Source organism: Stylophora pistillata, chromosome 8 (genome assembly GCF_964205215.1).
Source record: "Stylophora pistillata chromosome 8, jaStyPist1.2, whole genome shotgun sequence".
In the NCBI taxonomy this organism is placed as follows: Eukaryota; Metazoa; Cnidaria; class Anthozoa; order Scleractinia; family Pocilloporidae; genus Stylophora; species Stylophora pistillata.
In genome coordinates this window covers 10835103-10849919 of record NC_142526.1, presented here as the reverse complement: position 1 = coordinate 10849919, position 14817 = coordinate 10835103, and the positions used below count along the sequence as shown (strand labels likewise).

Genomic DNA, 14817 nt, shown 5'->3' with positions numbered 1-14817 from the left:
TCTTTGGTAAAGCAGGTTGAGTAGATGGCAGCTATTGCTGATGTGGACCTGCTATCTACTTTACACTATAATATATTTACATCCAAAAATACATCCTAATATTAATGACTGTAAATACTAGTAATACATAAATATATAGATAAGCATGAAATGACTGTATAAATAAATAAATAAATAGTAATGAAATTATGTAATTTAGACAATGCAAAAGAAAGGTAAAAGGAAGACCAATCAAAATGACAAATAATAAACTGAACGTGAATAATATATAAATTCATCAATATTATTATTGGTTGCAGTAGAGGTTGTGCCAAAAGTAATTTGGGCAATACACTTTGAGAATTTCTTAATGTTAGCCTTGAATGAAGAGTAACTAGGCTTGGACTTTAACTGGCTAGGTAAGCAATTCCAAACAATACTAGAACGATGAGTGAAGGAACCATGTAAGGCTTTCGATTTAGAGCTCACAAGTTCCAATCTTGAATTATCTCTTAAATTATATGGAGTTCTGTGCTTTGTAAATAAATTATAAAGGTCATTAGGAGCTAAGTTGTTGAAAGCCTGGTAGGCAATACAGGCAAGTCTTCTCTTATACATAAAATGATGAGATGACCATTTTTCCATGCTGAGTACTTCATATTTTGGGGTAGACATACTATTGTTGTGAATCAGTCTGGCAGCACGAATGTGCGAGTCCTCGAGGTCAGCCAGCAAGCTGGAAGATCCCCACAGGGATATACAATAGGTCACACTTAGCAAAATCTGAACCATTTCTTGATGTTATAGAAAAGAGTTTGGGGAACAAAAAATGTAATGCGATCCGTTGAACGGCTGTCACGCAAGAGGTTATGTATTTGGTACATCCCTGGCCAAGTTAAAAGATTGGCCTTGACCTCTTGCGTGACAGTCGTTCAACGGATCGCGTTACATTTGTTGTCATTTTTTAGTCCAAACTCTTTTAAAGCTGGACGCGCCGTATATGGCGGGCCAAGAAAGAAACTTAGAGGACTTAGACTACAAGGATAAAGCTTTAAGATGATGTATACTTTGGTCTGTAAATATATCATACAAGAACTTTTAAAGGCCTTTCAATGGGTCGTGACAGATGTTTAGCGGTTCGCATCGCATTTTTGGCAAAATAGCCCAAACTCTTGTAAACCTGGACGCGCCGCTTATGGGAAGCTAGGATAGAGAATTGGAGGAATTAAAATACAAGGATAAAGCTTTAAGTTGATGTACATTACGATTTGTAAGTATCTATGGCAGACCTGTTCATAGGCCACTGAAGTTGACCTTTATTTTACCTCTGCGAAATAGACGCGAAGTACTTTTTTTTAACGGGTCACTGTTCAGACTTCAACGTAACAAAATAACAAGAAATTAACATTTTTCAAGAGATATACGGACCATCTGCTAGCATACAAATTTTAAAGGCGGGATTGCATCGCGTTGCAGCGTACAAAGTTGCCGAAGTTGCATAATTTTTCATTGCTTTACGGGGGGACAACGATCGTTTAGGCGTATTTCGAACTTTTCGATTTTCCGGAGAACAAAAAGCGCGATAGAATTTTTTGATATCATTTTCGAAAAAGGTTCATTAAAAGGGTCCTGTAGAAAAAATAAAACGAATTACGAAATTTTGCAACTGTCGGCGGATTCTCGATATTTATGGTCAGTGGCCCTCGAGAGGGCCGAAAGCTAACAGTGGAAAGATATTTATTTAACCAAATCAACCCTGTTATAAAGAAAAGGCCCACTGCTTGCGTAAAACTGCGGTTTGGGTCTGACCTCGCGTGAAAAACAGGCCCTTTGTTTTTAAATTAATCAAACTTCAGAATGTTCAACACAACGTTACACGATTACTGGCTGTGAAGTCAAATAAACAACAATTCCAGCATGGTGAATCTATCGCCAACTTCTCGTAAAATGAAAGACAGTTCTTTTGTTTTTTGCTTCTGAACGGTCAATTTAACACTTTTGTTATTACAGAGATATTTTTTGTCATTTCGCCTTTTTTATTTTAAATTTAAAATAGCTTTTGGTAGCACGCGATTATCTGGTAGCCCCAACAATATTAACTTTATACATGTTGTGAAATTTGTATTTGAAATGTTCATTTTTGAGCAAAACCCTCGGGGTAAAACTTTCACTTTTCTCAATTTAAAATTGGGCTAATAAGAAGAAAATAGGCGGGGTTTCACATCAAGAAAACGCTGATACAAGAGTGATGGAAGCTGAGAATGTCATTCACAAAATGTTCTTCATGTACCACCAGAATATCTTTGGTCGTTGTTGCATGTCCTGGATGCATCATGGAGCGAAAGGTTTGCAAACAAACACTTCTTAAAAAATTGAGAAACTTTTCGAGACTTTTCATCAACAAAGATCGAGGTCGCGAGAACAACTTGCCCCTTGAGGGACCTGGTAGAGGGTTTGCCAATTCCAGCGTATTCATCGTAGACACAAAGAACGCTGGCAAAAGTTCTCTAAGTTTCATGGAAAGAAGCCATCGTTAATTGGCATTATTCTATCCGAGTCCAAAGTGTAGAAAGATCTACTCTCTCTCTGAGTTATTAGAGATAGGAGTCCACACAGAGACTATGGTTTACTACAGAATTCACAACTTGCCTTTATTGTTTCCATTTCTAAGTGAATGCAATACATTTTCATTTTATAGTGAATATTGAAATTTAGTATATACACACTCAGCGATCTTGGCGTTTCAAGCAATCTGATTGGTTCGCTATCTCGGGCCAATCAACAGTGTACACCTCCGAGTGGATAATGTGAAAAACAAAATAGCGGGCGTAAACTCGCGTTTCGCTAAAGTTTCAGAAGCAGAAATTGCCTTTAAATGGCTTCCTTTTCATTTTTTCGAGATCACTTCGTGTGTATATACTAAAACAATTATTCTTTTCAATCTCGGTGAATAGTGGCTTTCGGTAAATATTTAGCCACTATTCACCTCGATTTAAAAGAATAATTGTTAATTATTTTTAATTGCAAATAATGTCATTTAACTGGAACAGAGCCACCTCGTCAATTTGTTGATAAAACCATTGCTATTGTTATCATTATCTGCCAAACGTCCAATATTGTAGTGGAGGAGAATTACGAAAGATTCGTTGAACTTTCCAAAGACCCAGAGCATGAAATAAGATGATTATAAGAGCAAAGAGATTTGATTCCAAACGCTACTGAATTAAAAAAAAAAATCAAAAAGCCCAGAAAATTTATTTGAAAAAAATTATTTGAAGACCTAATCCAAGATATGTTGCTGTGTCCTGCTCACTGGTACTCACTTAAAGAATTAAAAATGAAAAATGTCTATAACTAATTGAACTTTTAAAGTCTATCAATTGCAACCGGCTACAACATATATTTCGAATTCTAGGCAAAAAAACCCCTAGCTACATAATTATTACTTGAAAGGCTACGTTATCAAAGATCAAAGCATTCCATGCGGCTACATTTAGCGGTCCTTTCGGTGCGACCCCTGTTTCATGCGCAGTAGTTTATCCAGGACGTTTTGTGTATTTGGCAGCGCTTTCTCCAAAGCGCGGGACTGGTTCCTACACAAGATGCGTTTGTCCCGGATATCCTTCCTTTCCTCCAAAAACTCGACCAAGTTCTCCTTCTCCAAAGCACGGTCCAGGTCATCCACTAATTGTGAGACGAAGAAATGCAGAATGCAGCGGGGGACCGTGTCACACACGTTCATTTTAAGCACGTTGAAGCATCGCACCACGTTCCTTTTTACATTCTTTATTTCCTCCTGTTCCTAAGAAAAGAACGATAAAGCTTACTTCAGAGCGCCTTGCTTTCCGAACAATTTTTTGAGTTTATGTAAGTGGTATTTCGTGAAAATTTAAAACACTCCTAGCAGCTAGAAAGTGACATTTATCTTTATTTAAACACGATCAGTTCATCGGCCCATAAAAATACATATCACATACGCAAAGATATTTAAAATTCAAACTACATACTATAACAGTAAAGCTGTTTTCCGTGAATGCCGTGCGTTAGACTTAAAGAATGTCATTGATCTTACGTTTAAATACCCCCAGAGACTGTGTTCCTTATATCGCGTGGTAGACTGTTCCATAATGTGGCGCCATTGTAGCTAAAGCTTTTTCTGTAATAATTAGTGCGCGGTAATGGAACATTTTCAGAGTCCCTGAGGTCATAAGCAGAGTCACACCACGTAAACTTTGAATACAGATAAATCAGATATAATGGTTTATTACGAATCAACTTAACGGCCTGCTCCCAGTTGGCTTGTTAGCTCAATTGGTAGAGCGCTGCACTAGTATCGCAGAGGTCAGTGGTTCGAATCCCGTACAGGCCTGATTTTTTTCAGGTCTGATTTTCGCTATTGCATAACTAGCGCTCTCTACTGCGAGGATCGTGCATCATACATATACCCTCATTGTATCACCAACACCTTGCAGAAAGCCCTGAAGTGTTTCGCTGAGCTTTCGAAAACATTCGTCACTCGAGGTTCTCAGTAGGGTGATAGCAGTTACTGTTGACGGTTAAAATTTGGCCATTTAACGGCTAACGGTTAATTTTTCCCCGTTGTGATTAAAAGAAACCTTTCTTTTGAGTTAAATTTTTTTCAACGACAAACAGTTAAAATGTGTTAACTTTATGCCTATTTGTTAAATTTTCTGTCGTTTTATGGCTGACGGTTAACCCCACTGATGCCCTCTTACTTCAAGCCAAACAAATTGGAAGGAACAAAGACAAATCTCACCCACCAGGTGAACTTCGAAAATATTTCAAAATTTCCGTGACGTTTCAAATTTATTCCCAGGGTGTCCTGATGAGTGGGCAGAAACTTGACTTTAGCTTTCTCTCTTCTCTTATTTTCGTCTACTGTGCGATCCATGGCAAGAACATTGCCCCTCTAGTATTAATTCAGAATTTTTCGTTACGACTGATAGCTCAAACTTTTGGGCGTGAAAAACTTCCCTGCAAGCGTTAAAACACGTTAACCGCCAGTTTCGACTATGATCCAATTTGTGTTCATTCGAACTATGTATTAGCGGACTGGCCTTAAAGGTCCCAATGGGAAATTCGAAGTAGTCAATTTTCTTAATGTAACCAGTCGTGAAAAAATGATTTAAAATTGACAAATTACTTTCTCCGCCTTATAGCATTTTAAGCAACTGCAAGTAATCCCAAGAGGGTATCCATCATACAAGTTACCCCTAAAGTTCTCAGTTCTCACCTTATACATGAATTGGTTTGACCCAGAACCTTCAATCTCTTGAAGAAGCTTCTCGGGATAGAGATTTCTCGCAAGATACTTCATGTGACTTGTCGTCTTCGATGTCATGCATGGATGAGGCTTCCTGTGATCTGCCAGAGGAAACCCTACCCAGACATTAATCTCTCGTGGTGTGGGGACTGGGGCGAAAACAATATCCGTGCTCTTTTTCTGCATTTCCAGGAACTGTCGGATGAATTCCGTGGTCTGGTCGCGTTTCTTGTCAAAAATTAAGCTGACAACTTTCGCTTCAACTGCTTGTTTGAGAGTTGGGAACTTCGACAAGGCTTGTTCGATGGCCTTTTGGACAATATCTCGTAGAGTTGTCTCGACATTTCCGACAAGTTTCTCTGATAGGGGTAGTAACTGATCAACTGGACTCAGAAACAGGACAGGTTTACCACTGGCGTTAAATCCTTTATATGAGAAAAAAAAAAAGCAGATAGTCACGGCTTCAGAAAGGTGACTAACTGGATCACTACACTTAAAAATAGTCATGACTGATCAAAAATACCTGACTATACTGAAGCCTTTCCTTTGTGGCACCTCTTTCCGGGCGAAACGATTTGAATCGCGAGGGTGTTTAACTGTATAAGCTTTAAGCCTGTCACCTTTATTCAAGGGACACTTGCAAAAAGGAAAAAAATCTGACTGATGCTCGGAATAACACGGGTGACCAAGTTGCCACGATTGATTTCTGCTTTGAATCTAATTGGTTAAGAGAGTGGGGCGAGTTTTCCAGACCAATCACAGAGCAAAGTAAAGCAAAACCAGGCGGGAAATCTCAGATTACTTTAAGCTCTCCATTCAAAATCGAAAACAGAAGAGACGAAAATAACTTATTTGAGATTGTGTTAATGTTAGTAATAAAATTACTATAATGAAATAATGAAATTATTAGTAATGATTATTAGTAATTATAGTAATGAAATTAATGTTAGTAATGAAAGTGGTACACTGCCTCCTACCCTTATTGGTTTTGCCAATAACACTTGTTTTCTCAAAGAAACTCTGTGTAGAGTTTTTAGTTGTCAAATACCTGTATACTTCTCATACAGCAGCCTCTGCAGTAACTGACTGTTTTCACTGCTGTCTCCAAGTGGGGCAGCCACGCCCTCCAATTTTCGCTGTTGTCTTCGTATTTCGTCATTATTACGCATCTCCAGAGGATCCACCTGCGACAAATTTTATCAGAAATGTGTTAATATCTCTTGGAAAGCCACTGCTTCAGTTTAGCGTGGCTCGATGGCTCGTTTTGAAAGGGTTTTAGACAATGAAATCCTTTTGTTTTTTATAATTCAAAGATATTTTGATCTCCAAAGGCAACGTTTTTCATCAAGACAGCTCGCAAACGCGAATTCGAGGCCCACGATGAGTTTATTCTCTTTTTGGGGGGTTACAAAAGATGTTTGACTCAAGTAGTTCACGGTAAACCTACAAGTATAATTTGGAAGACTGGGGAAAAAATATTGATAGCTGGGATTGTTCCAAGTGCTCTATATCACATGAAGTACCCGGCAAGCGTGAACGTCAAGCTCGGTGGTGGGTCACTACATCCCCACTCATTATGTTACAATCAACGGACTGGGACTGATGCAAAATTCAAACAGGTGCAGGAAAATATAAGATTAACTAGAATGAGCTAAATTTCTGTTACGTGGTGTCAATTACATTACCCTTGACGCCAGTTTTCACAATAATGACAATTTATTCATAAACAGACGCTTATGACTTTAAGTCGAAGCAAGAGATCAAAAACACTCACCTTGAAAACCTCTTGGTGAAACGAATTAAACAGCTGCCTGACGCGTTCACCTCCAGCCATGTCAGAAGTGTTGTTAAAAAGAAGTTTATTCAACTCTCTGATGAGATTTTCTTTCAGTTTCATGGCCACTGCACCCTTACGCTCGCTAGACTCTGGTATCTCGCTGTCCTCTAATTCTACAAGTATATCATCCACCTATTTGAATCAAAAAGTTTTGGTATAGACCACTTTCATAAATGGCTGCCGTATAAATATTCTTTTGTTTAAATTTAAATTAGCCCTACTGCCCTCGCTTGAGACAATGTATTCTTTTGAATTTTGTACTGGAGAACGAGGCCAGTAGGTCTAATTTAAATTTAATCCAAAGAATATTAATCCGGCAGCCATTTATGAAAGTGGTCTATTAAGACACGACACGATGATGCTGATATATTTCGTGTTGGTTACATGATGTGCTCATTATAATTCATATTATAACATAACCAAAGTAAAGCGCGCGCTCTGAATGGTCAATTTAGCGTCCCCCATTTGCCCATGGGTGTACGCTGCTGACGTGAGCAAATGCAAAGACTATTTTTCCGCGCGCGCTTGTTTTTTATGGTCACGTAAGATTTGTTAAATAAAAGGGAACTCTTTAGCTACAATGTGTCAATGTTATGTTATAAAACAAATGGTAAACACCACACCGTACGCTATTGAGTTATGGATGCACTTGGGAGGTTTGCTAAGCACTCAAGAAGCTAGAGTCGCTCTCGGCTATCGCCTCGAGCGATTCTTACGCTTCTTTCGTGCTTAGCAACCTCCCGCGTGCATCCATAACTCAATAGTGTACGCTGTGGTGTTTACCATTTGTTAAATGTGCTTACATACATACCTGCATACTTAATTAACGTGGCTGACGCTTAGCTATATAAAGCTAGTTTACAGGTCAGTCACGAAAGAGAAAATAAATGAATAAACCTAGAAGCTATATAAAAGTGTTTAAAATGATGTAGTATTATGGAACTGCATAAAATTATAGAACTATTAAACTTATAAAAACTAGGTTAAATTGCGAATAAGATCTTAAACTTGCAACTATATAAAAGTGTTTAAAATGATATAGTATATGAAGCTACATAAAATTATAGAACTATAGTACTTACATACTAAAAAAAGTAGGGACATTTTGGATTGCTTTCGATATCGAATTTAAAATTCTGCTCGTTGAGTATTAGCCTGGTCAATGCTAGAGTGCTGAACCTTTCGCTCCACTTTTCAGCGGCTTTCCAAAGTGCCGGCCAATCAGTGATCAAATAACCAGTTCTTACAAGCGAATTTTTTACCTCTTTTTTTCGCTTCTTCATTTGTGTTACTAAAATAGGAATCTCTGTGATCATCTTCTCAGCCAGTAAAGAGATCATAGTGTCCATGAGTCGATCAATTCCACAGACATGTTGAATGTCCTTGTACTGAGGATGCCGTGCAAACCATTCTTTCTCTTTGATACGTGTCGTTTCAGCGTCCCAGTCCCTCTCAGCTGGATCTGTGCCATCTTTCCCTGTATGTTTTATGTAAAGAAAAGCAGAAAAATAAGCCATTATTACTATAACCCTCCTAAATATTTTAGACTCGTTAGACTTAGTCACAGAATTTCACTGACACAAGAAAAGCATCGCATGAAACACAGTCCGAGTGTGCCAACTCACCGCTTTCTTTATATTACGTGTAGAAAGAAATCAAACGCTTCTCGTGCCACATCCTCGACCAATTGGATGCAAAGCTAAGTCAACTGCAAATTGGTCTCAAGTGTTTTCCGCTCTTTAGGGTGTTTACCTGGATTTCAACTTGTCTCTTCCTCTGCTCTCCTCAAGCGACGCTACTTTGGCTTAAGTTTTGCAAGCCTCAGACGTGAGTGAAAATATGCGCGGAAATTTGCGGAAAGCTACTGAGTTTATTATCCTTATTATTTGATTGATTGTAAACTCCATTATCAACACAATTGATACAACCAAATTTTCTCGTAATACTTCATCCGACACAGTATTACAGTTTCATTAGTAACTGGCCCTCTTAACGATTTGACCAAGACGTCAGAAGTCAATAACTACATTTATTACACCGCTCGCAGCGCCCGTGTGCAAGATGAAGCGAATCTTGTGTTCTGATTGGCTACACGAGCGGGCAAGATGGGCCCATCATGCCCACTCGGGTTGCCCACATTGATCCCGCGCATGAAAAAAATAGAATTAGAACCAAGTTCGTAATTCTTGGACAATTTCAGCCATGGAAGCGCAAAAAGTGTCAGAAGACACTCAAAACAAAGAAAACAGAAACAACTCTCGTGAGTTTGTTGTCCTACAAACACAGTAGGCTTTTTTTCCCGGCTCTCTAAGTGAAAAAGTCATTCTTAATTCTTAATAAAGCGAAATCTTTTGCAATATAATAAATCGTTTATTAACCAAGCTTGTTCGGTCAAGATGGCTGGATATTAGCCTCGTTCTTTTATTCGCATTTTTATGGACCTCGACTTTGTCTCGGTCCATAAAAATGCGAAAAAAGAACTCGGGAAATATCTAGCCATCTTGACCGAACAAGCTTGGTTAATAACTCATATGCACTGGTATGCGTTAAGTTAGCAAAACACTTCAAAGTTAAAAAAAAACACTGAATAAAAATACATTACCTCGCAGCACAATAAATCGGTTATCATCCAGTGTAAAGCTAGACCCATTCATGGCCACTCTTTTACCCATGTCGTCCGATTCCCTTAGCTTGTCAGGCTTGGTAAGTGCACAGATTGTACGGCTCCTGAAATCTGGGGCTTTGCGCATAACAAGGTTTATTGCACTGTCGCCTGTGGGGTCCCCTACTTCAGATACTATCACGATGATGCTATTAGTGTTTTTCTCGATGTATTCCAAAACTAAATCTTGGGTCACGTGGTTCATGCGTGGATCGTCATTGGCGAAATGAGCGCCGGGAAGGTCGACCAAGGTAAGAGTCGTGAATTCGGGGCCTGGAGAAGAGGAAAGAGTGAGAAGCTGAAATTATACGTACAAAGCAAAATATAGCTAAGTTCTAATTTTAAAACGAACTTAAATCTTTGATAGAGATAATATAAAAAAAGTCGTTGGATCTCCATCATACAAATATGCTGTTTATTTTCGGCTCTAGCAATTAAGTTAAATTAAAACATCTTACCTTGCAGAGTAACATTGACAGGGGTTTTCGAAATTGGAGTTCCCATTTCCTTTGGTAAACGTGCTGAGACGTCGTTGAGAAATTTCTCCACGGAGGTATCATCGGGATCTTCCACAGCCCCCCCGAGACCCGATATTTCGCATTTTACCTCCACAACCCTCTTCTTGCCGTTTCGTAGGTTGAGTATTATGGGATACGTAGTACGGGCCTGTAAGGTGTTAGCGGTTTCATTGCGGCGCATTGGGAGAAGATATCGCCCGATCAGACGGTTTATAAGAGTGGTTTTTGCCATGTTTTGACGACCGACCATAACCAAATGAGGAATGTTGAAGGCTTGGCGTAATGTGTCGTTACTTATCATGGTTTGAATAAAGTCAAGAACCACGCCAAACTCACTACTTCGACCATATTTGGCAACAGGTGTTTCGGTGACTACACCAGACATGGTTTACTTTAGTTTCTGCAATGATTTAACAGACCACAAAGAAGTCAGTCATTATCTATCGCCGGAGACACCGCGGAAATACGTTTTTTAAGGCACGATACAGTATTTTATTGGTCAGCGGACACCTCGACGAAACCATAAAATGCCGTTAACTTTTACAATGTTTTCGCCGTGAGTCAAATTGACAGCGTAAAAAGGCAAAACTTAGAAAGAATACTGTAAACTTAGCTTTGAAACTCCGTTCACCTTTTGGATAGTTCTCAAGCTCAATTATATAATTTGCCAAAGCCGAACTGAAGTTGCACACGATATGAAATTGTTGTTTTTCGCTGGCGGCTCCGTGGCACGTAAGTTTTGTTTATAGAAGAGCGTAAGCACTAAGGCTAAAAATGAGACGGTTTTTGAATGGCTGAAGCGGTGATCCGAGGACGCTGCACCATCAAGTTTATAAAGCAGTGGCTTGAACCGTTTAAATCGGTATGTCAACGGCATTCCGGTCAGATTCGCCGAGAAGACAAAACATGCTCGTGTTGCACGGACACCCTATCTCCACTCGTTACTGTACGTATCATAGTTGGCCAAAAACCTATGACTGTAACATGTTTAGGACTGAAGCCCCCAAAAATACAAAAATTGGCTCAACCAGAGGAAGAATAAACCGAGGTATGGTTAAGTACAAAATGTCCATTGTAACGGTAATAAATTAAGTTTTCACTTTCCACCTTAGTTTGTAATTTTTTTTTTTCTAAGCTGTAATTTTTTTTTCTGAGCAATAATTTTACTTTCCCAACAAGTATTTTTTCCATCACAATTATGAATAATTTGTAGTATGTCTTTTTTTTATGCTACTCTTCCCTCACTAATCATTTTATTTTATTTATTTATTTTTGCTTTTTCTTTTCTTTCTTTACAAACTTAATGTCATCTGCAACATAAAATGTAGTAAGCTAATAGAATACTTCTGGTTTATATAGCTCCCTGACTCACAAAGTAACATTACCATCTTGGTACTACTAGAACACAAATTTAAAAAAAATGTTTAAAAAACAAAAGTACTGTAAGGTAAAATAATTATAATAATATAATTTAATCAATTTATGTGAATAAAGCACTGTATTGTCTTTCCTCATATTGCAACATCCTTGAATGAATCAACTACCTTCTAAACTTGATTTCTTATATTCAGAAGCTGCCTGAATTATAAACAAAGAACTTATGTTGGGTGTTTATGGAGGTGGAAAGAACATAATGATTATGATGATTAACCTTCCAAATTAGAAATGTCAAAGGGAAATTATCAGAAGTATTTCTGAGGTCAAAGTTGTTTGTTAAAAATGTTCAGGAGAAAATTGATTAGATTAAGCCAGCTGTCAATTCCTAGTTAACACTAAGTCATGAAGAGTAACCAAAAGCTTGTAATTAGCCTGTGTACTGCTGTGCCCATCCAGCCAAATAAACATCAGGGATGGGATATTCCCAAACGTAAACAATGATAGCACCATACAAATGTCCTTTTCCCAACTTATTACTGGGGAGGGGAGCACTGGTATGACTACACTAGTTTTAGTCAATAAGAAATTCTTACTAATTTCAGCAATATACATATATTTTGCCACCTTGAAAGAAAATGGCTACAAGTCAAATGGGAATGTTTGATAACAATGTTCTGTAGGGATATGATGAAATATTTCTGATGGGGATCATAATTATCCTTACAGTGGCAGCGCATGTGATGTGTATGTAAAGCAAAGCAAAGCTAAGCTAATCTTAAAAAAATGAATGGAAGAAGAGTAGTTGATTGTTTGCATAAATTAATGCAATGCACATGCAAGATAGTGGAATATACTTCAGGTAAACATACATGGGCCTGTAAAAGTTTCAAATGACTGAGTTATAAAAATATAACAATAATAATAATAATAATAATAAAGTGGGTTTCATTGAAAATGCTTTCGTGTAAAACAATTAGAGCTATTTGGGAAATTAAAGTAGCTTTTGTTGCAACAGAATAACGCTTGTTTAGTGATGTTTACAAAGGAAGTGGAAATCGAAGAAATTGTGAATTGTTTGCTGCGCTAAGGCTCGACAAAGATTATTGTGTAGGCGATTGATTGAGGGCGCGGAAAATATGCAATATTTGAGACCGTCCAACATGATCGGTTCATTTATAATTTATCTTGAATTAAGCCTTTATTGACAGCAGTTGATAGTAGATCTCTATTACATGTCTTTAGTACGTTTGGTTGTGCCTGTTCACGAGATAACTTGTTGATAAAACTGCAAGTATATGAAATGAACAAATGTTTTCATATTTTGATTACGGACACCCGTTCTTAAAGGCACAGAAAATCAGAAGGGTGGAATGGCGAAAAATCAGTCTATAAAGGTAAAATTCTCATCCAAGCGAATAATTACCAAAATGAAAAGGCACCGCACGTCGGCGCAAAGTGAGTGTATGAATATTTTCACAACACAATAATTACCTGTATCACTTCATGCTAATAACACTTAAAAATCCAACCAGTCTTCAGACTCGCTGGTAAAGTATCTTACAGAACTAATCTCCTGCTTTGTCTGGATAACTATCGCTGTTTTTGACAATTCTGAAGGCGAGGGCGACTGAAGAACCAAGATCGCGCTTCGTAACTGGGGGGCCAGCCTAAGTCACCAAACAGCACACAACTCCAAACAAAATGACTCCCCTATACCGCTAGTTGTTAAGACGTGGTTTTAGTATTAAAAACTAATTCAAAGGATCAAATATAACAAACAAGGAGAGGTATCATTCATGCATATTTTCCAACTTAAAACCACGCAAAAGGCCGATGTCTTCATATAGAACATATGGAACATATGGAAGCGCTTGGCAGCCTAAAGTTGATGACCACTGACCAGTTACTGTGACGTCACGAAAACGTATTTGCGCGGTGTCATCGCCGGAGAGGGGAGGCAAGAGAATTTATTGTGGGGTCACAAAAGGGGGACTGTTGAAAATCAACCACCTATCAACTGTCAATGAGGGAGAAGGGAGTATAAGCATGGTAAATAGCCTTATGGGGAAATTAGCTAGGTAAGTGTTACTTTTACTGCAATTGGCTATAATGGCGCGATCTAATTGGCTAATTTGCCGTTGTCGATGTGAGTACTGACAACGCTGTTCGCGTCAACGTGTCACGCAATGGTCACGCATTGAAAGAACTTTATATTTGACGTCGATATTGTGGTAAAAACAAATCGGCAGAGAGCAGTTTAATGTGGTCTGAAAAAAACAAGGAAAATTAATGCATTATTAGGCAACTATTGTCGTATAATATTCAGACTACCTTAAATCTAGCTATAAACGCAAAATTAATTAAACGGCAATGTAAAATTAATTAAAACTTATGCTATATGTGATTTGTGATATCGAACTACAGAAATTTTGTTCAACTTCCGTAGTCCTTAGTCCATGATCCACACGAACTGTGTCTGTTAACGTTTCGAGCGTTAGCCCTTCGCTCCGACGAAGGGCTAACGCTCGAAGCGTCAGCTTTTATAACCGTAACGGTGGCCAATTTACCATTTCAACTTTCTTGATGTTAAGGACATTAGCCAGAAGGCTCATTTTTTGATTGATTATTGATTAGTTCACTAATTTCAGAATGATCTTAGATAGCTACATAGTTACAATGCTTATCTGTTTTTCTATTGGTTTTGTAATCGGACCTTTCAGCGTCACCACGCGCATATAAAAGGCAAGTTTAGCGTCCCTTTAATCAGTTCTTCGTAAGTTTTGAATAGCATTGGTAAACTTTCGCCCTTTCGTTCTCTCAACCTCTGGCACAAGCGGGACCGAAATTTTATGATCGATCGTTCGATAGATAGATTGACTGTTAAAATAATCGTTATTTTCGTCATTGATTGTGGTTCGTGGTCGATTGCCTTTCAAGAATAAAGATTCGTGCAAGCAGTCAACTTTGATTTGTCATTTCGATCAGTAAAATAGTCCCAAACACCTCGTTAACCGCGTTTTGGAGCGACACGCCCTTGAACTTGAGAATTTAGATTTTGGTCGCCGTAAACGCTACAGTTGGTATATTCAAATTATTTCGTTACCCCCACCGACGCAGCGCCAAACAGTTTCTTTAGAAACAATCAGCCTTTATTCATGTG

The 14817-nt window shown here is 38.3% G+C and overlaps 1 protein-coding gene across 4 annotated transcripts in view; it reads right to left on the bottom strand.

Moving 5' to 3' along the window:
* Nucleotides 1-2604: 2604 nt before the first annotated feature.
* Nucleotides 2605-14817, bottom strand: part of LOC148724933 (dynamin-related protein Dyn2-like) — a 29260-nt gene continuing 17047 nt past the window's right edge. For all 4 annotated transcript variants that reach the window (XM_088729850.1, XM_088729851.1, XM_088729849.1 and 1 more), the window contains 7 exons: nucleotides 10221-10680; nucleotides 9703-10035; nucleotides 8363-8577; nucleotides 7038-7232; nucleotides 6312-6447; nucleotides 5234-5688; nucleotides 2605-3781 (listed from right to left, as the gene is read on the bottom strand). In XM_088729850.1, coding sequence (XP_088585976.1) covers nucleotides 3473-3781; nucleotides 5234-5688; nucleotides 6312-6447; nucleotides 7038-7232; nucleotides 8363-8577; nucleotides 9703-10035; nucleotides 10221-10665 — 2088 coding nt within the window. In that variant the 5' untranslated portion in view covers nucleotides 10666-10680 and the 3' untranslated portion in view covers nucleotides 2605-3472. The remainder of the gene's footprint in view (nucleotides 3782-5233; nucleotides 5689-6311; nucleotides 6448-7037; nucleotides 7233-8362; nucleotides 8578-9702; nucleotides 10036-10220; nucleotides 10681-14817) is intronic.